The sequence below is a fragment of the Pectinophora gossypiella genome, chromosome 16 (genome assembly GCF_024362695.1).
Source record: "Pectinophora gossypiella chromosome 16, ilPecGoss1.1, whole genome shotgun sequence".
NCBI classification, from domain to species: domain Eukaryota; kingdom Metazoa; phylum Arthropoda; class Insecta; order Lepidoptera; family Gelechiidae; genus Pectinophora; species Pectinophora gossypiella.
Genome location: NC_065419.1, coordinates 3,601,709 through 3,624,310, shown reverse-complemented (window position 1 = coordinate 3,624,310; position 22,602 = coordinate 3,601,709). Strand labels below are relative to the sequence as shown.

The 22,602-nt window shown below is 39.1% G+C and overlaps 1 protein-coding gene across 2 annotated transcripts in view; it reads left to right on the top strand.

The window, feature by feature from the left end:
- LOC126373989 (neuropeptide CCHamide-1 receptor) overlaps nt 1–22,602 on the top strand; it is a 198,964-nt gene that overhangs the window by 106,929 nt on the left and 69,433 nt on the right. For both annotated transcript variants that reach the window (XM_050020422.1, XM_050020421.1), the window contains exon 4: nt 10,344–10,570. In XM_050020422.1, coding sequence (XP_049876379.1) covers nt 10,344–10,570 — 227 coding nt within the window. The remainder of the gene's footprint in view (nt 1–10,343; nt 10,571–22,602) is intronic.

Sequence of the window (22,602 nt, the reverse complement as noted above, 5' to 3'; positions counted from 1 at the left end):
GTATGAGCTTTTACGTTCATCATGATTTTTGTCTATAGCTTATATATTTATAATGAGTTATGTATATTTGTATTAGAAATCTCATCGACTCTGATGTCAGGGTTATTATTGAGCCGTCAAAGGCCCAGGACGTGGCTCATGTAACGAGTACTTAGTAGGTAAATACAATACACAAACAAAAACCTAAAAAAGCCAGTCCCAGCAGAGAAGAGTAGTAAGTAGTAGAGTGAGTGTGTGAATGAGTGTAGTGAGTGTGAGTAGAGTATGGAGTAGTAGTAGTGAGTAGTGTAGTGGTAGTACCAGTTTTTGGTATGTGCAAAAACGGTTTATTGCACATATAAAAACAACACTAAAATCAATTACAAAAGTGTTAAGAGAAGTTTGATTTGTATTTACGATGTTACTGCAATTAATTTATTTATTTGTTCATTACTCGAGGATAAAGCAAACTAATTCGTCGCCCTTAGTTTTCACAATGTGTTCATTACTATGAGAATTAATTGCTTCAATAAATAACTGAGTTAGTTGTGAGGTTGGATGGTAAATTCCATCTTGTTTGTTATTTTGATGTCACGCTGGTTTTAATAGGCTTTGTATTGTCTTAAGGTCACTGACCTCGATGTTTACTCCTAAACTTTAAGGACCTTTTGTAGGCTTAGAAAATATAGTTAATGCAGTCTCAATTTCTTTCGTACATCATCATCAATCAATCAATCAATCAATCAATAATACTTTATTGCACAACAACATATATAAAGGACATAAACATATGAATAAAACATAAGCACAATAGGCGGCCTTATTGCTAAACAGCAATTTCTGCCAGGCAACCTTAGGGTGAAAGAAGATTATTCATTGGAGCACGGGCTGGTGCAATAAACATATAATGATACATAACAAAAAAAAAAAAAAAAATATGAATAATAAATAATATATACTTATCTAAAGAAATAATATAAAAAATACAATATATATATATATATAAACATACACACATATATACACGCATACATAAACATACATACAAATAGCCTATACAATATAATACATATAAGGAGAAAAAGAAAACCACTTCCAAGTTATGCCTGCAGGAAAAGCGCCTTCACTCTCGCCCTGAAACAGTCCAGAGAAGGAGCCCTCCTGACAGACTCAGGCAGAGAGTTCCACAACCGGACATCATCTTCCTAGCATTATCCCTTTTCTCACAGGGTCCGCTTACCTGCTTAAAGATTTTAGTCGGGGTTTCTACAAAATCGACTGCCTGTCTGTCCTTCCAACCCGCGAAGGGAAAACCAGCCCAATACAGGTTAGGTCACATAACTCCGAAAATGCATTTGTCGGGAATGTGGGTTTCCTCACGTTTTTTTCCTTCACCGCTAAGCACGTGATAAACATTTATGATCCAGACATGAATTCGAAAACAAATTCGACAATCATTGGTTTAGGCCTAGATTCGAACCTGGTTTAGGACTGGATTCGAACCTGCGACCTCAAAGTGAGAGGGAAGCGCTACCAACTGAGCACACATAAACTGCCAACTGAGCAACCACGGCTTTTTCTTTTTAAATTTTTTCTTTATTAAAACTCATCCCACTAAAACAAAAAAAGAATGCTGACAGAATACGCAAGGTATGCTTGTGCCGGCCTGACAAGAGATGCGGGTTGCATCCGAATTAGTATTTTAGCCATCATCATCACCAGCCCATTAACGTCCCCACTGCTGGGGCACGGGCCTTCCCTATACATGGATAGGGAGATCGGGCCTTAAACCACCACGCGGGCCCAGTTCGGATTGGTGGTTATTAACAACTGCTAATGTAGCCGGGATCAACGACTTAACGTGCCTTCCGAAGCACGGAGAAGCTCGAGATGAAAACTTTTTTTTGGTGGTCACCCATCCTATGACCGGCCTTTGCGAAAGTTGCTTAACTTCAACAATCGCAGACCGAGCGCGTTAACCGCTGCGCCACCGAGCTCCTCGTTAACTGTAATAATTTTAGCCATACCTAGTCTTAATTATTATTTATTCGAGTATTGGACTCGCAACTCTCTTCGATTTCCGCATCTCATTGTTATTTTTCTATTTTCGAATGCAAGAATTCTAATCTTACTATATACCAAAGCTATACAGGGTGTTAGAGACATCGTAACGAACACGTTGAGGGATGATTCAGACCTTGATTCTGAGTTGATATCAAAATTATAGGACTGAAAATAATTTAAAAAATACTAAAATCTTGTATGGCTAATGTACGTACTGGTACGGGGTGCCAGTGACATCGTAAAAAATACCGAGAGGGGTGATTCAGCTGATTAATCTGAGTGTCCAATTTTCCATCGCAAAAGTATAGAATTGTAAATAATTTAAAAAGTATAAGTAAAATCGTGAATATTCCACTTGATATTAACTCAGAATCATGGTCTAAATCATCCCCCTTAGTATTCGTTACGATGTCACTAACACCCTATATTATTATTTTTTCCGCTACAAAAATGTATCAACTTCCACGATTTCTACAAAAAGTCATAAAAAAGTAACCAAAAAATAAGTCAAATAAATCCTTGCAAAAAATGAAGCCGAAATATGCAATAAATCATACCAAATACTGCTACAAAAATTTCGACCCGCCACAATTTTTCGCAATGTGAATGCAGACAGCCCTTCAAAAACTCTCGTACCCTGCTTTTGAAATATCATACGATATTTATCACATCCATATATGAAAGTGGTGCGGAAACCAAAAAAATAACGAGGAAATATTATACCACGGGTCAGGGGTCAGGGGTCAGTAATCAGACGTATTAAGGGGAACATAGGTTATTATAGCCTTCCCCTTTTCCGTGACTCGGTCCGCGTAGTCTTCGATAATCGCGCGACACTTTTATCTATTCCCTTTGTCATCGCCTCAAGAGGTGATTTTAGGTATAAAAATCTTATCTTCTTTCTTAGACTTCAAACTGTCTCCATACCTAATTTCGTCTAAATCTGATCAGAAGAAGCATGAACAAACAACAGACAAGCAAAGTTGTCCAACCATTTTATTACTATTTTGCGATTTGCACATTTTTCAATTTCAGTTGCTTTGGCCTTTGTAATATTATAATAATGCAGTATAAATTATTATGTTGGCATCATTACTGGGACGGTTCATGGGACGACCTTTCCTTAAAATTAAATAAAGATCAGTTTTTAAGTTTTCAGTCATTGAATGAAAAACCTTTGAAGACTTTCCACGGTATTTACAATTGAACAGTGAATCATTTCGTTTGTGACTCCTCTAAAGTTCTTTTAAATGATAAAAAAGCTACAAATCTTATTAGAAGAGGCTTATACAAGTAAATTATTCGTGTCAGGGATAGAAATATAAAAGACAAGGTTGCGATTCCAGTGAAACGTAAAGAAAATCTTACAAAGACCAAAATACAATACAAACGTATGAATCCGCTTAGAATCAGAACAGAATAGGACAAATCCCCGAATTTATGGTGAATCCGATTGGAACTGGAATCATATAACACAAATCTTATTGTAAAATAAGAATAACGCACTCACAAGGTAATTAGATATATTAAATTTAAATTCAAAATTATTTATTCAGTTTATTATTTATTTAGTGGATGAGTAGATCACATTAAATAGAAAAAAATTAATTCGTCATTCCTTTATGTTATTTTTTTTTAAATAAGCCTGTGTATATTATATAACCTGTGTATAACCGGAGAAAAGAAGCTTGTTCATTTTCTTTACAAAAAAAAACATATAATACATTGTTTTAAGTTTACGCGGTTATCGCGTTATCGCGGGGAGTCTCATATCCCCAATTAAACGCGGTAAGAACCCGTTATTATGTGCTTTAATTATATATTATAATATTGTTATACAATGTAATCATTTTACTGCCTTAATATCAATTCCCTAACACTCAATCCCATGCATTGATATCTTCTAAATAATCACTGACCTTATAATAACCTTTTTTTCTGTTTTTATTTCTTAAAATTTGAGGAGCTATGGTTTCAGGATTTGAGGAGATTTTGAGGAGCTCGGTGGCGCAGCGGTAAACGCGCTCGGTCTGCGAATGTTGAAGTTAAGCAACTTTCGCAAAGGCCGGTCATAGGATGGGTGACCACAAAAAAAATATTTTCATCTCGAGCTCCTCCGTGCTTCGGAAGGCACGTTAAGCCGTTGGTCCCGGCTGCATTAGCAGTCGTTAATAACCATCAATCCGCACTGGGCCCGCGTGATGGTTTAAGGCCCGATCGCCCTATCCATCCATAGGGAAAGCCCGTGCCCCAGCAGTGGGGACGTTAATGGGCTGATGATGATGATAATGATTTCTTAAAATTTAAGTTTCTGTTTAATTATTGTCTTAAAACTGTTCAAAGGTAAATTCTGTATATAATTTTGTGATAAATAAATAAGACAAAGCAACGAAAGAATTTGTTAAAATCTTGGGTACCTGGAAACTAATATTTATTTACAAGTCACTAGAAAATAAAAAGATAAGTGTTGGATGCAACTGTCGACCCTTCTCCATAAATTGCGGGAGAAAGGAAAGCTGGAAATAACTATGGTTTGATTAGGTGAAGACATAGAATAAGGAATAATACGTATAGAACGGCATCTCTCCGCTCCGCACCAGCGGCTGAGCTAGGTTTACCCCACCCCCTCTAGGTCTTACTTTAGTCTTCAATCGTAGAGGCGTCAAAATTCACACACACAGATGCGCATTTCAATTTTAAATACGCCGACTGACCGGCCATTCTGACGTTCACAAATGATATACTTATTTATGATTCCTATGACAAGCCGCCATTGCTAGCCCTTTTATGGCGTAAGTGTTATCACTGCGTTCCCATTAAATTGGTATCTCCAATATTCCAAGGACGTAAATTTTATTATTGACAATTAAGTGAATAGGCTAGTTTCCAACTAGTCAAATCAGTTACTTTTTACTAAACGTCAAAACACGAAATTATTATGGAATTTGTATGAAAACGCACACTGTGACGTCATAGAAAAACGTAATAAAATGTCGAACTTATTATTACGTTTTTCTTGATTAAAATTCATAACTAAGTTAAATAAAATAAAGAAAATGCTTTTCGTTAGTTTCAAATTTGTGTTTATTTAGTAATCAGAATTTCATAATTTATCTTGAACCTGGTACACGACCCAATTACAATGTATTTAATTGTAAGTAATTCTTTTAGTACATGTTCAAAATTTCCTTGCAAAGTAAATATACATTGGTCGTGGGTAATTTATTTTTTACGAAATGGCAACGCTGGGTGGGATGACTTCAGCTGGGTTAACCTTAATATGTTAGCTGTCACTTTTGAGCATACCTAGTTTTTTTATACCATGGTGGGGTTGACATACCATCTTATGTCAATTCAATACATTTTGATCACTGTTATTGCCAATTGTCATAATAGTTTGCGACTCGGCTAACCCCCTTACCATCGCGGGCATTTAGTCAAAGTCAATTAAGGGATTGTCCTCTGAAACACGATGGAATGGGAAAGCATAGGACTACAATATTTAATAGCTCTTTGTAGATTACAACGATGACGTCACATTTTTCAGACGTCCTTAAGGACCATAAGGCAAAGGCTGAGTCACGCTGACCGCCTTGAGGGCTTGACTTTCCTTCATTAGAACGGTCATTTACCAATTGGGTAACTCGTATAATGAATTTTCGGATATAATATTGTTTTATATATTATTATAATTATAATTATTTCATTACTATTCGTTGGAGGAGCTCGGTGCCGCAGCGGTAAAATCGGTCTGCGATTGTTGAAGTTAAGCAACTTTTGCAAAGGCCGGTCATAGGATAGGTGACCACAAAAAAAAGTTTCATCTCGAGCTCCTCCGTGTTTTGGAAGGCGCGTTAAGCCGTTGGTCCCGGCTGCTTTAGCAGTTGTTAATAACAATCCGCACTGGGCCCGCGTGGTGGTTTAAGGCCCGATCTCTCTATCCATCCATAGGGAAGGCCCGTGCCCCAGCAATGGGGACGTTAATGGGCTAGTGATGATGATGATTGATAGGGCTTTTGATGTGACTTATTGTAGATTTGCCACAAATGGTATTAACTACTTGGCCGGACGAAAATAATTCGCGATCAAGTAGAGGGTGTTTAAAGCAAATCCAGTCTATCACGTAGTCCTTTTCTATTCCGTCTTCTTCTTCTATCGTGTGGATTGTGAGGTGGATTACCAACCCTGGTGTCAGGGTTATTACTGATCCGTCATAGGCCCCTGACATGACTCATGTAACGACTACATGTACTTACATCAGTAAGTAATAACCGGGACCAACATTATCCGGGAAGCACGAATCTTTTTACTTTTTGGAGAATCAGGTGATCAACCTGTAATGTCCTAACCAAACTAGGGATCACAAAGTGATTTGACCCCACCGGGATTCGAACCCGGGACCTCCGGATCGTGAGCACAACGCTCAACCACTGGACCACGGAGGCCGTTATCTATTCCGTATCTATTCCGTGGTCTGTAGCCGTTTTTCCATTTGCAATGTGAATCGTAATAAATAGAAAATTCTGGATTCACCAAAAGTGTCATTCAACCTCTAAAGGATATGACGTGTCATCGACATGACGAACAAAGATTGAAAATCTTTTGCAATATCACATGGCGCGACATTACATTACGGAAACCGATTTGCTAAGATTACCTACTAAAAATAGAATTCCGCCTTTTCTACCCCGCCGACATCGACGATACACCCTCTAGAATCTAGACTCCTAATATCTGACGACCGGGATCTGTCACCGCGGCATCTAAGTGAAAGATCTATAAACGCCACATTGGCATTGGGTTGATGAGGTTGGTAATTCACCTCACAACCCACACGATAGAAAAAACATTGGCACTGACATTGATTTTGTTGACAATGCGCACTTACTTTTTAATGCGCAAATGTCAAATGCCAAATTGATTTTTTAGATTAATGAGGATAAAAACTAGAAGCTCATAATGTATGTGGTAGCGCTGTTGAGTGTTCCTGAATTTTCCTTAATGACCCCGATTCCTGCAGACACCTCCTCATTTTACTTAAAATTATACCTGTCATTTTCTTACCCCCGAAAAGGAAAGGGATAGATGATTGACAGCTCTTAATTTTAGGAAGAATGAGTAAATGAATGAATAACCCGGGCAAATCAAAAAGGTATCTCGCTGGTATGCAAACCGTTTGACGTTTGCTGTCAGCATAATTTAGGCGGGTTATTGGCCAATGTAAAATTTTTAGACGGTTGTTTTAGGTTTGTGCTTAAAATTGAAGTGTTTTCCTTAAATTTTATGTTTGTCGATTACCCGTCTCTTTCCTTTTCAGCGGATAAGAAAACGACAGACATAACTTAAAAAAAAATTAGATGGTGTTTACAGGAATTAGCACCACTGTACTGCTAAAATTAGTAATTCGTAAAACTTAAATAATTTTATTGTTTGTTGTGACTTACTGAAGCTTTGCATATGGCATTAACTACTTGGCCGGACAAATGAGGAACGCTGGAAGCTCTCACCCGGTTTCTCAAAGTATGAAATAACATGGCAAAAGGAATTCCACTGAAGGATATTTCCAAATGTATTTTCTTCCGTAGATTCAATATTTACTTCACGAATTTAGTCCACTACCAACAATTTCACTTTAACCCTTACCGTTTGTTTATTTAGCGAAGAAACTAGCATGTTAAAGGTTTTTTTTTATTTGCCCAACAGACTTTATCGTTTCAGACATTTATAGTATTGTTGTGGACTGTATGTTCAGGATCAGGGTCAGGATCTTGAGTTCAAATATAAGTCTCGATCGAATTCCGAATCGTAAAAAACGAACGTATTTATTTCATACAATCGACCACCTTAAGTAGTATTTTCAGTATCACAACTAGTGGGGTATTGCGTACTAGTTGTATGTCTGTCTCGCTCTTATAATATCGCCGTCTCGTTCCGACGCCGCGTCCTCATGCTGTCCCTTTTTAGCGGCGCCGTCTCGCTCTAGCGGCGACGTCCGCTACAAGTATTTTAAAGAATCATCATCATCAACTAGCATTATCCCGTTTTTCACAGGGCCCGCTTACCTAACCTGAAGATTTGACAAGTCCGGATTTTTACAGAAGCGACTGCCTGTGTGAACTTACAACCCGCGAAGGGAAAACCAGCCCAATCCAGGTTAGATCACATACCTCCGAAAATGCATTTCACGGGAATGTGGGTTTCCTTCACCGCGGAGCACATGATAATCATTTATGATCGAAACATGAATTCGAAAACAAATTCGATAATCATTGGTTTACGCCTGTGCTGGATTCGCTGCAACCTCAAAGTGAGAGGCAAGCCTTCTACCAACTCGGCTACCACGGCTCAAGTATTTTAACGAGTAATGATTGGATACACCAGCTGCCTGTATCAATATTGCTATTTGTAACCTGTTGCACGACAGACTTTCCAGGCTACGTTCCTTAAAATCAATATGGATGGCGCTGTGCAGATTTTTCTTGGTTTAACCTTCTAATTTCATGGATAACAGTCGTGCATCTTTTATCTTTGTTTTTAGGTATAAATCACAACCCTTTTTATTACACGCACGTACAATTGCGTCTTCTCATCATCATCACCAGCCCATTAACGTCCCCACTGCTGGGGCACGGGCCTTCCCTATGGATGGATAGGAAGATCGGGCCTTAAACCACCACGCGGGCCCAGTGCGGATTGATGATTATTAACGACTGCTAACGCAGCCGGGACCAACGGCTTAACGTGCCTTCCGAAGCACGGAGGAGCTAGAGATGAAAACTTTTTTTTGTGGTCACCCATCCTAACCATTATTATTGCGTCTTCTAACCATTATTATTCTGATTAAATAAAGAGAAGCAATATAGGTAGCAACATAATTCTGTACATAATGTAAGTAATCCAAATATCAAGCAACAATTATTTTTATAAGTATGCCTCTGTCATGACATTAGTTTTGATTAATTATGTACCTACTTCAAGCGATGAGACAATAATAATTATCACGTCAAATCTGACAAGAGCCATCTATTTTTGAATAATATGCTCGATAAAAATAATTGTTGCGTGATATTTGGATCAGATATAGAATTATGTTACTAGCTATATTTCTTCCCTTTATGTTTATTACCTAGAATAGAAATAGAAAAGTTTTATGTTGACCACTTGTTCGCACAAAAAGTTATGTTATAAAAATACAGAAGTTAGTGTTATAGTATTAACATGGACCCGGTAAGAGCACTGCAATTGGTAGAAAGGACAGCGTACTTAGTTTTATTAGTCAGTTACTTAATTATTATTAGTCATATAAAAATATATATTTATCACACTATATTTCAACAATATTCATCATCATCATCGTCAGCCCATTAACGTCCCCACTGCTGGGGCACGGGCCTTCCCTATGGACGGATAGGGAGATCGGGCCTTAAACCACCACGCGGGCCCAGTGCGGATTGATGGTTATTAACGACTGCTAACGCAGCCGGGACCAACGGCTTAACGTGCCTTCCGAAGCACGGAGGAGCTCGAGATGAAAACTTTTTTTTGTGGTCACCCATCCTTTGACCGGCCTTTGCGAAAGTTGCTTAACTTCAACAATCGCAGACCGAGCGCGTTTACCGCTGCGCCACCGAGCTCCTCAAAGTTTCAATATTATTGTACTTATTTTTTAAGTATTGTTTTGTATGTTTATTGTGATTTAATTTATAAGATATGATTGAAAATGTCCATTTTAATTTATCATTTATATATTCATTGACTGTGTAATAGCTTTTAGTCATAAGTAGTAGCTTTAATCGTTTTATAATAGTTTTTTTTTTTTTTCATTTTTAATAGTATATCCGGAAGGTGGTTAAATATTTTGTTTGACATAACTAGTGGGAGCAGAGCTAGACGGGAGGTGGATAGCACAGTCTGTCTTTATATCTTAAGGAGTGACCATATCACATCGTCGTTTAAAAAATATAAGGTATTTCCTAACTTTACAAGATTCTAAAGATTATATACAAATGTAAGAAGAAAAATGGTTTACAGTAAACCTTAATATTAACAATATAGATTGAAAAGGTTCTGTTGTTTGTCATTCAGCTCTGGACAATCAGGTGATCAGCCTGGAATGTTCTTACCAAACTAGGGATTACAAAATGGTTTTTGTGAATTGTTCCTACCGGGATTCGAACCCGGGACCTCTGGATCGTGAGCCAAACGCTCAACCACTGGACCACGGAGGTCGTGAGCTTATGTTATGATTATGTTATGTTATGCAACATTGTAACCATCCGTAACCGTTTCTATCTTTCCAGGTACATTCTCTCCCTGGCTCTAGCCGATCTGTTGGTCATCATCACATGCGTTCCCTTCACCTCGATCGTGTACACCGTGGAGTCCTGGCCTTGGGGCGACACCGTCTGCAGAGTCTCTGAAGCTGCTAAGGATGTCAGCATTGGCGTGTCAGTTTTCACGTTGACAGCCCTATCTGCGGACCGCTACTTCGCTATCGTTGATCCCCTAAGGAAGCTACATGCTACTGGTGAGTAATAGTTACTAGAATATTCTTCGTTGTTATCTAAATATATAAAAGGAGAAACTGACTGACTCACTGACTGACCTATCAACGCACAGCCTAAACGGCTAAACGTACGCACTTGAAATTTGAAAGGGACGTAGCTTAGGTACCGTAGAGGTGCACTAAGAAAGGAATTCCCGAAATTCCCATGGGAACGAGAGTTAGCGGGAAAAAACATTTGTATGAAAAAATCTAAACCGCGTAAGATACTAGTAGATGTCTGCAATCTAGCATGCATGCATACCTTAGTAAATATAGAAAGAAAGAAAGAAACGTTTATTATAAAAGTACACCACAGTAACAAATATAAAACAAATAACAAATATATAATATAAAACACGGAGTAACACACAATTTACAATCAAACAAAACACATAATTAAAACAACATACTCGAGAAATACAAATAATAATTGAGTGTATGGACTGGTCAACGATGGTGGTGGTGTTATTTATAATAGGGCCTCACTCAGCATAAGCCGCGGCGCAAGCCACGACGCTGGTATTCTGTGGACCCTGCTAAGTGAGGCACGGAAGCCGTGACTCCCACAAATACAACTTGAATTAATATAAAGTTTAGTTATGGCTGTATTTTGAAAAATGGGAGTTAGCGGGAAAAAAATGTTGTATGAAAAAATTTAAAGTGCATAAATTAGATGCTTGCACACAAAGATCTCTCTTTTATAACACCACGCGGACTCCTGTCCCCCGCCTCTGAATAGCACTGACAGTTACTGCTGCCCTCTGTCAGGTTCCAGGAGTACTGCGTGCATGGAAAATGCTGCACCGACAAGAGCGTGGCTCTTAAATTGATGATCTCTCTCTCTCTCTCTCTTTATTTAAGAGCTGCGCTCTTGTCGGTGGAGTAATCGCCTTCAATACTCCATAGATAGGGCGTATAGAACGATAAAAAAAATATTTTTTTTTTAATTGAACTGATTTTTTTTTTGTGAAATTGATGATGAAGACCCAGAAAATGTCTTCAGTCTTCACTCTCCAGGTAACGTCCTGGCACTTATCCTTCATAGGATTGGACATAATTATGATTAGGGTCACCGCAAAAATGTAGGCCTATTTCCCGTTGGGAAAGGTAGAGGCCATGGAATGTCACATACGATTCTGACACACCAATTTCGCTTGCTCCACCCTCAACGAAGACTTCATGAATGCTCATCGGTTTAGAATTGACTTTGCCTTTTGTTTAAAATAATCCTGATTGTGAACGCGGGTACCCATCGCGATCAGATCTTAGCCTAGGCCTTCCTCTTCCAAATCTACCACTTACACCCTTATCATAAATCTTAATTAGGTACTTATAAATCTTCTTCTTCTATCGTGTGGGTTGTGAGGTGGATTACCAACCCCGACACTAGGGCTGATCTAGTGTCAGGGTTACTACTGAACCGCCACAGGCCCCTGACATGGCTTATGTAACGCCTACTAACTTGCATCACTAAGTAGTAACCGGCACCAACGGCTTAACGTGCCTTCCGAAGCACGGATCATCTTACTTTCGGACGATCAGGTGATCAGCCTGTAATGTCCTAACCAAACTGGGAATCAGAAAGTGATTTTCGAGGTATGTCCCTGTCGGGATTTGAACCCGGGACCTCCGGATCGTGAGACGAACGCTCAAACCACTACACCACGGAGGCCGGTAGAAATTAAAAAATACGATTCTAAGATATTTTTTAATTGCAAATATATTTGTATTTGCAAATATCCACTTTGAACTTATTATGTTACCAACTTGCGTATGTACTAACTAGATATTTTCAGAAAGATAAACGATTCTAAACTATTTATGCCGTGACACTAATGAAATTATACTGACCAGTACTCTGAAACTTACAAAATTAAAGGAAAAAGAAACACAACATAACGCCCAATTTCAAAGACATAGAAAATCAGGTAATATAAAGTCAAAATGATGATATATTTGATTTGATTCCACTTGATATCAACTCAGAATTATGGTCTGAATAATCCCTCAAAGTATTCGTTACGATGTCGCTAACACCCTGTATAGTAATGTATTATTTACTGCGTCCTCTTATGTTACGTCTTTGAACTTCATATTTTTCGATAGAAGTATTCATATCCTATACGTAAAGGTTGCCTGGAAGAGATTGCTTAGCAATAAGGCCGCCTGTTGTACTACCAATTTAATTATAATACTAATGTTTTTTTATTGTGATTCAAGTGCACTAAAGAGTTTTTGTATTGTATTGTATTGTGTTGTATTGTAAAGAGTCTTCAGAATCGTCTTTGTATTGAGGGCCCTATAATATAAATCAATCAATAGAATAAAGACGCCAGTCAACGTGCTGATGATTGATTGTTACTGTTTACACTTCCAAGACATTATACCTCTATACTTTATGCTTCAGAATTTTACAAAAGATTACGCCTCTTTTATTAAAGCTCCTTAGGTCCATGCCCCCTATTCTCCCGATGACCCTATTACTCTAACCATAGAGGCAGCCAATCAGCTCGCGACACCAAACACTTCAGAACCCCGATACCGACCCCACCGGCGTGGTCGATGACTTCCCTCAATCAACGCTTATCGCTATCGACCCACATACATAACATAACATAAACATAAATAGCCTATATACGTCCCACTGCTGGGCACAGGCCTCCTCTCAATCAACCGGAGAGGGTATGGAGCATACTCCACCACGCTGCTCCACTGCGGGTTGGTGGAGGTGTTTTTACGCCTAATAGCCGGCACCAACGGCTTAACGTGCCCTCCGAAGCACGGAACCAACTTACTTTTTTGGACAATCAGGTGATTCAAGCCTGAAAAGTCCTTACCAAACAAAGGATAGTCTCACAAAGTGAATTCGACAATGTCCCCATCGGGAATCGAACCCGGACCTCCAGATTGTGAGCCTAACGCTCTTACCACTATCGACCCACTATGGTCGATTAATTCTTTCAAATATTTTTCCACTCAGACGACGCCCTGAGCCGACGGTTCGCGCACAACTGGGCACCCTCAAGCCTGTTGTCTTAAACGTTGTACCGGGTGAGAGCCTTCAGCGCTACCCATTTGTCCGGTCAAGTAGTTAATCTGCGGCAAATCTACAATAAGTCACGTCAAAAAATAAATAAATAATAATGCCCACTACACCGTATCATACCAGCCGGATCTGCATGTCAACCGCGCAGAAGACGAAGAGTCGAAGAGAGGCGGGGCGAAGAGTGTCCCTTCTATAATTGCCACAATTAATTATAATTTTGGGATTGGTACACCAATTGGGTAGTATTCTAAGTCCAAAATAAATTATGAAATTCTGATTACATAATAAACACAGATCTAAAGTTGACTATAAACGTTTTATTTTTTCTATTTCACTTCATCATCATCAGCCCATTAACGTCCCCACTGCTGGGGCACGGACCTTCCCTATGGATGGATGGGAGATCGGGCCTTAAACCATCACGCGGGCCCAGTGCGGAATGATGGTTATTAACGACTGTTAATGCAGCCGGGACCAACGGCTTAACGTGCCTTCCGAAGCACGGAGGAGCTCGAGATGATTTTTTTTTCTGGTCACCCATCCTATGACCAGCCTTTGCGAAAGTTGCTTAACTTCAACAATCGCAGAGCGAGCGCGTCTACCGCTGCGCCACCGAGCTCCTCACTTAATTATGAATTTTAAAAGAAGAAAAATGTTAATAAGTGTGACATTTTGTCACGTTTTTCTATGACGTCACAGGTTGCATTTTCATACAAATTGTATAGTAATTTTGTGTTTACACGTTTAGTAAAAAGTAACCGATTTGACTTGTTGGAAACTACCCTATTCTACGCCAACAGGCTGGGGGATTTTGTTTGCGTTTGCACATAATATCTCACGCCTCAATCAGCTCGTTATGCAACAAGCTTTATAAAGAAATGAATCTTCATTTAACATACATACATAAACTCACGCCCGTAATCCCAAATGAGGTGGGCAGAGCCACAAGTAATCAAAGACAACTTGCAGCCACTGTTGATACGAAGTCCTAAGATGGATATGATGATCTTCATTTAAACAATGCTCATTACACTTATAAAAGGGAAAATGTTTGCGGAGTACAAACATTAAGAGGTTTAATGAAAAATTAATTAATATTGTTTCAACGATGATTAATAAAGACGAGTGGAAGTCAAAAAAATAAAACGGAGACCGGGGTGCAAATATTGTAATTAATGTTTTTTTGTGTTTTCCATTCTCTCAAATTTTGAGTTAGGTCCGACAGTATTATTTTTTTCAGGTGACTAATGTATTTATTTTTACGAGATCACAAACAACAAACTTAAGAATCTTTCGTAAACAAACCAAATTGGATCAGGAATTAGATTAGATCGTTGAATTAGTCAGAGTGGTGTGCTTAATAGCACTCCACTCCAACATTAAACATTTTAGAAACTTTTTGTAAACAATTTAATGAAAAATAATATCTACTTATTTCCCCACACAATAAAATATGACTATTTGTACAAAAGCTAATGAATAAAAAAGGTAAATTAGGTATGTAAAAAATCTTATTATAAGATTAATGATTACCTAAATAAAAATGCCTGGTATTAAATGTGTTCCTCAAGTTATTAAATAACTTGTAATATACAGGGTGTTAGTGACATCGTAACGAATACTCAGAGGGATGATTCAGACCATGATTCTGAGTTAATATCAAGTGGAATTTTCCGTCGCAAAATTCATGTTACTTTTTTAGTTTTTTTAATTATTTTCAATTCTATAGTTTTGCGATGGAAAATTCCACTTGATATTAACTCAGAATAATCAGCTGAATCATCCCTCTCAGTATTCGTTACGATGTCACTTACACCCCATACAAGTACATACAGTAGCCATACAAGTAGGTATGGGTGTTAGTGACACTGTAACGAATACTGAAGGGGATGATTCAGACCATGATTCTGAGTCGATATCAAGTGGAATTTCCTGTCGGAGAAGTCATGAAAATTTTAGAGCATATTTAAAATATTTTCCGTTCCATACTTTTGCGACGGAAAATTCCACTTGATATCAGGTCAGAATTATGGCCTGAATCATTCCTCAAAGTTTTCGTTACGATGTCACTAACACCCTGTATACATATAGATTTAACGGATGTATTGCTGTTGCAGTTTCTTGTCATTTCTTCTACTCAGCCATGACACCGTGCGAAATGACGTCGAATCAAAAATGTTAAATTGACCTTCAACAAGTTAATGATAATTACGTTGAATAAATGATTCTGATTATGATTATAAGTACAAGTGTGGATCGATTCTTAGCATATTTTGTAAAAGATTATTAAGATGATCATCATCATCTCCATAGCATTATCCCGTTTTTCACCCAGTCCGCTTACCTAACCTGAAGATTTGACAGGTCCGGTTTTTTACGGGAGCGACTGCCTGTCTGAAAGTTTATTAAGGTGACTAAATTTAAAATAAACCTGTTATCATCATTTAAGAGCCACGCTCTTGTCGGTGTAGCATTCTCTCCATGGTACTATTTAGGGAAAAATAGGGCAGTGGTTTCCCTCCTGCCTTCCGCCCCGCAGTACTCTGTCTGACGCGAGTGGGATGGCGCCCACAGTTGTCTATTTAAATTCCAAGCCGTACTAGGACTCCTGTCCTCCGCCTCTGAATAGTACTGATAGTTACTGCTGCCCTCTATCAGCAACCTGTAATACAGAATGTAAGAAAAAAGAATTAAAATTCTTAAATAAGTTAAATAGAAAAAAGAAAACGTTTTTTTTTGTTTTTCATCTTTAGATCTGTCTTTATTCATAGATTTTTATAATTTATCTTTGACCTATTAAAGAAAAAATAATCAAAATTCATAAATAAGTTAAATAGAAAAAAAAGAAAGTTTTTTGTCACCTTTAGATCTGCCCTTATGGAATTTCATAATTTATCTTTGACCTATTAAACTACCCAATTGGGGATGATAACATTAAGATGTTCAATTTAAGCATTGTATTTGGTATACAACGTAAGATTAGAGTGAGAGATCCCTCGTCTCTTTTGCGCTAGGCGATGCACTATAATCTCTGTCCTGCTCTCATTATCATGCTACGCTATAATAATAGACAAGGAATAAGTACAGAGAGAAATTCCCACAGGGGATAAAACGAAGCTGCGGACTGGTCCTAGTTAACGTAAACAGCCTATATACGTCCCACTGCTGGGCACAGGCCTCCCCTCAATCAACCGGAGGGGGTACGGAGCATACTCCTCCACGCTGCTCCACTGCGGGTTGGTGGAGGTGTTTTCATGGCTAATAGCCGAGACCAACGGCTTAACGTGCCCTCCGGAATCATCTTAGTTTTTCGGACAATCAGGTGATTCGAGCCTGAAAATTCCTTACCAAACAAAGGACAGTCTCACAAAGTGATTTCGACAATGTCCCCATCGGGAATCGAACCCGAACTTCCAGATCGAGAGCCTAACGCTCTAACCGCTAGACCACGGGTCCTAGTTACAATAAAAATAATGGTAGGTGCTGCTACTGCCGTTAATAGGTATCATCAAGTATTGTCTCCGGAGACCTGCTAATATAATTTAATTTAAAAGGTTCACGCAGACTGGAATTAATCGCCGACTGTTTAAAGTAAAGGCAAGGACCGTTTAGTCTCATCCGTCGTTTGTCTCGGTGACTAAAGTTATATCAAAGGCTATCAAATTGAGTAGTCACCCAGTAATCCTATAAAATAATGGTTTTTCGAAGAAACTGGAATAACTTCTTTGAAATTTTGATATAATTATGGGTTTAGTTCGGTCTGCGGGGCGTTTGTATAACTCAGTTTCTATCTTTAGAGATAGGCGCTTACTTTTGTAACGGCCTCCGTGGTCCAGTGGTTGAGCGCTGGGCTCACGATCCGGAGGTCCTGGGTTTGAATGCCGGCGGAGACACATCACAAAAATTACTTTGTGATCCCTAGTTTGGTTTTGTACTTAATTAAGAGACTTTTTGTAATTATTTATTTTTAGTTTGGTGCAATAAAGTGTATTTGTATTGTATTGTATTGTTAAGAGAAGGAGGATAAGCCGATCCGTGCTTTGGATGGCACGTTAAGCCGTTGTTCCCGGTTACTACTTACTGACGTAAGTATGTAGATAGATAGATAGATAGATAGAATCTTTATTTAGGTGGATTTTTTATGTAGTCGTTACATGAGTCATGTCAGGGGCCTCTGGCGGCTCAATAGTAACCCTAACACCAGGGTTGATGGGGTTGGTAATCCACGTCACAACCCACACGATAATGGCCCATACTGGCCCATAGCACACGGCGTATTTTAAACGCGTAGAGGACGTAGACGCCTTAGGCGCTGATTATTGCATTGATGATACGACGGAAAATAGCACTTGATACTCGTATTAATATTCAGAATCATGGTCTGAATCATCCCTTAAAGTTTTCGTTACGATGTCACTAACACCTTGTAAACTTATTTATAATGTTTGCTAAGAAAATATATTATGTACTTTAAAATTTATATACCCAATCTGGGCCCATAATACCTGTATCCTTATGTTACCAACTTTCCACCACGTGGAACGCAATAAGAGATTATGAGTTCGAAAATAAATTCAAATGCGGTGGCTTAGAGCCCAAATTCAACATGTTCGTACCTTTTCTGAGATCTCCATACTCGTTTAAGGGACCACCTTAAACTGGTTGTAACTTTTGAGTGTCTACTTTTACAAATTATTGGATGGATTCACAATCATCTGAGAAATTTTACTAACTTCTGATGCACTCAGAACCTCAAAATTCTGACATGGTTTTTCAATAGGCACGCACATAACTTCAACTTAATTAAAACTCAAAATACCGGGTTCTTACCGCGTTAACTTTTACCTACTTAAACTCATTTCTTTTTTGCTCTTTATTTTTTTGTTTTGTTTTTATTTATCTGTTTGAGCCGTGGTAACGAAGTTGGTAGAACGCTTGCCTCTCACTTTGAGGTCGCAGGTTCGAATTTAGCACAGGCCAAAACCAACGATTGTCGAATTTTATTTTAGATTCATTTTTTAATCATAAATGATTATAACGTGCTCAGCGGTGAAGGAAAATATCGTGAGGAAATCCACATTCCCGAGAAATGCATTTATGGAGGTATGTAACCTAACCTGTATTGGGCTGGAGTTCCCTTCGCAGGTTGGAAGGCCAGACAGGCAGTCGCTTCTGTAAAAAACCGGTCTGTCGAATCTTCAAGTTAGGTAAGCGGACCATGTGAGAAACGGGATAATGCCAGGTAGATGAAGATGATGAAATTGTTTTCTGTTAAATACCGAAGGTTGTGTCAGACCCTTTCATTCTGTGACAAATTAATTTGGACACGACGAAACGTGTCTCAGACAAGACGTACGTGGGCTGAAACTGAAATGCAAAATTAGGAGGTCGTGACGATATCACCAAGGTTATTCAGGAACCATCCAGACGTGTTTGTCTAGAGCTTCAGAATACAGACAAACAACAACAACTTAATAATATTATTACATATTTTTTCATAAATGAAAGACAACCCTTCTCAGACGACACGTATCAAAGGATCAAGTTATCATCACACGGTTTATTAATATCAAATTACTTTCTTAACGCTTCGTCGTCCAGTGGTTGAGCGTGGAACTTACGGATCGGAGGTCCCGGTAAGAACATATCACAAAAATCACTTTCTGATCCCTAGTTTGGTTAGGACAATACAGGCTGATCACCTGATTGTCCGAAAGTAAGTCGATCTGTGTTTCGGTAGGCACGTTAAGCCGTTGGTCCCGGTTGCTACTTACTGATGTAAGTAAGTAGTCGTTACATGAGCCATGTCAGGGGCCTATAAATAAATAATATATTTTTTTTATGAATAAATGAGTATGAGTATGATTAGCTTGTAATGTCCTGACCAAACTAGGAACCATAAAGTAATTTCAATCGAACCTAGGACCTCCGGATCGTGAGCCCAACGCTCAACCACTGGACCACGGAGGTCGTTACAGAGTATGTAATAATGCGAAATACAAATCAACGTATCTGTTTGCTGGGGTCAGTTTGTCTATAAACTATCTTGGGACAAATTGGATGCTTTTATAGGGGCGAAACAACGACCTTTCCGGGACCTTTGACCAATAATTATGTTAGGAACTTACGTATTTTCTGAACAGAAAACAGGAAAACAGAAAATAAGCGTCTGCCTGCGTGACTTTCTAACCCGCAAAGGGAAAAGCAGCACAATACAAGTCACATACCTCCGAAACGTTTTTCTCGGGTATGTGGGTTTCCTCACGATGTTTTCCTTCACCACTGAGCACGTGATAATCATTTGTGATCCAAACATGAATTGGAAAAACAATTTCGTAAATCATAGGTTGAGGCCCGTGCTGGATTCGAACCTGCGACCTCAAAGTGAGAAGCAGGCGTTCTACCAACTGGGCTACCACGGCTTCCGTGGTCCAGTGGTTGAGCGTTGGGCTCACTATACGGCGTCTCAGGTTCGAATCCCGATGGGGAAATATCACAAAAATCACTTGATGTGATCCCTAGTTTGGTTAGGACCATACAGGCTGATCACCTGATTGTTTGAAAGTAAGATAATTCGTCCTTCGGAAGGCACGTTAAGCTTTTAGTTCCGGTTACTATTTACTGATGTAAGTAAGTAGTCGTTACATGAGCCATGTCAGGGGCGTTTGCCGGCTCAATACCCAGAGGGTTGGTGGGGTTGGTAATTCACCTCACAACCCAGACGATAGAAAAAGACATGGCTACCACCGCTACACAGAAAATACCTCTAGGTTTGACACACGATATTCGTTAATAAAACCTGATTTCCCGAGGCTATTTGGATCACTTTATTTACTGTTCCTGAAATATACAGAAATATTACAGTTACTATTTTAGGGAATAAATATTCTTTATTATCATACAATTTCGCTTCAAGTCTTTTGTCTATGCATATAATAGTGATTGAACAAACAACGTACATTCATCAAATTGATAGTGTCCTTAGAAAAGGTTTATTACGATCTACTCTGAACCGGTGTGCGTGTACGAAACGATTGATGAATCTGGAAGAAGAATAACTGGGCACAAATCCTGGAAACCACATGATGTCAATTACCTATGATCAAACCATGAATTCAAACTCATTCAGGCAAATTCAGTGGTTTGGAGCCCGAGCCGTCATTCAAAACAGGGACAATAGCAGTGATGTGCCGTTCCCGGGAATATTCCCAAAGTGCGAATGTTCCCAAAGTGGGAATGTTCCCAGAGTGAGAATGTTCCCAAAGTGCGAATGTTCCCAAAGTGCGAATGTTCCCAAAGTGCGAATGTTCCCAAAGTGCGAATGTTCCCAAAGTGCGAATGTTCCCAAAGTACGAATGTTCCCAAAGTGCGAATATTCCCAAAGTGCGAATGTTCTCAAAGTGCGAATGTTCCCAAAGTGCGAATGTTCCCAAAGTGGGAATGTTTCCGTTGTAAAAACTCATTAATAGTAAGGACACTGGGTGGTTTTCTTTTCCAAATTGTTATTAATTTCTTGTACTATCTTCTTATTTCTTACCTCTGTGGCTCCGAGCGTTCCGAGCGTTCAGCTCACGATCCGGAAGTCCCGGGTTCAAAACCCCGTGCGGACATATCACATAAATCACTTTGTGATCCCTAGTTTTCTTAGGACATTACAGGCTGATCACCTGATTGTCCGAAAGTAAGGTGATCCATGCTTCGGAACGCACGTTAAGCCGTTAGTCCCGGTTACTATTTACTGATGTAAGTGAGTAATCGTTGCATGAGCCATGTCAGGGGCCTTTGGCGGCTCAATCATAACCCTGACACCAGGGTTGATGAGGTTGGTATTCCACGTATTAATACCGCGTATAAATACGCCCAGTGTAGAAGTATGATATTTTCTATACTATAATCGACCGCTCCCCATTTGTCCGGCCAAGTAGTGAAGGCCATGGCGTAAACCTACAATGTACTTACTATAGACGCGAATGTCGTCGCAAAATACACTCTCAGATGCGCGTAACATTTCACGAAACTCACTTACGGTGTGTGTAACCGGATACCAAGTGGTTTGTATAAAGATTCGCTTCTCCTTGCTTCTGTTTACCTTGGTTGTCAACTTAGTGTAGGGCTTTGAAAGTAGCGTTTAAACTCATCTGTCTCTCTTTATTAAGGAGCTGCGCTCTTGACGGTGGAGTAATCGCCTTCATTACTCTATAGATAGGGCGTGTAGAACGGTGGTTGCCCCAATCGCCTTGCGTTCCGCAGCACACCGACCAATTTCTCAATCGGTGATGTTCTAGCTAGAGCCCTACCAGAATCCATTTCCTCGGCCTCCAACCAGTACCTACTGATACCGCTGCTGCCCGGCATCAGGAGTGAACTTTTGAAGTAGCGGCGCCTACTCGCTACGTCACAAGATCGTCATAGAACCTAAGTAGCATTTTATAGGTTAGCCCGTCCCAGTGAGCTACCCACTACGTTCTGCTAATCCTGTCACTGTTTGGACGGGGACTGCTTATTTTGATATTCGCAGCTAACAATCATATCTGATGGCCGTTCCACTATCCGCCACCTGTGGACCCCGTAGATGGCCTAGCTCAGCCTACTACAATACAATATAATAAAACAAACCCATAACTCTAAACAAACTCACATCGCTAAATAAAAAAATAACAGCCTGCCGCAGTCAGTGTTTCCAAAAAATAAAATTTTTAACAAAAAAAAAACCGACTTCAAACGCAAAACTAAAAAGCAATAAATAAATTTACTTCGCACAAAGTAATTAGTACGTATTTTCAATTAGTTAATTAATTTATAATTCTGAAGCCGGTGCCAAGGAAATGCTACAACGAAGTACCGATTCATATATTTTTCAATACTGATTGTTTTGTAATTTTTTGTTTGACATTGTTTTGTAATTGCTTTGATATAGGTATTAAACAATATTGTGTGTACATAGTAATTTGATATTGTAGTAGGGTTG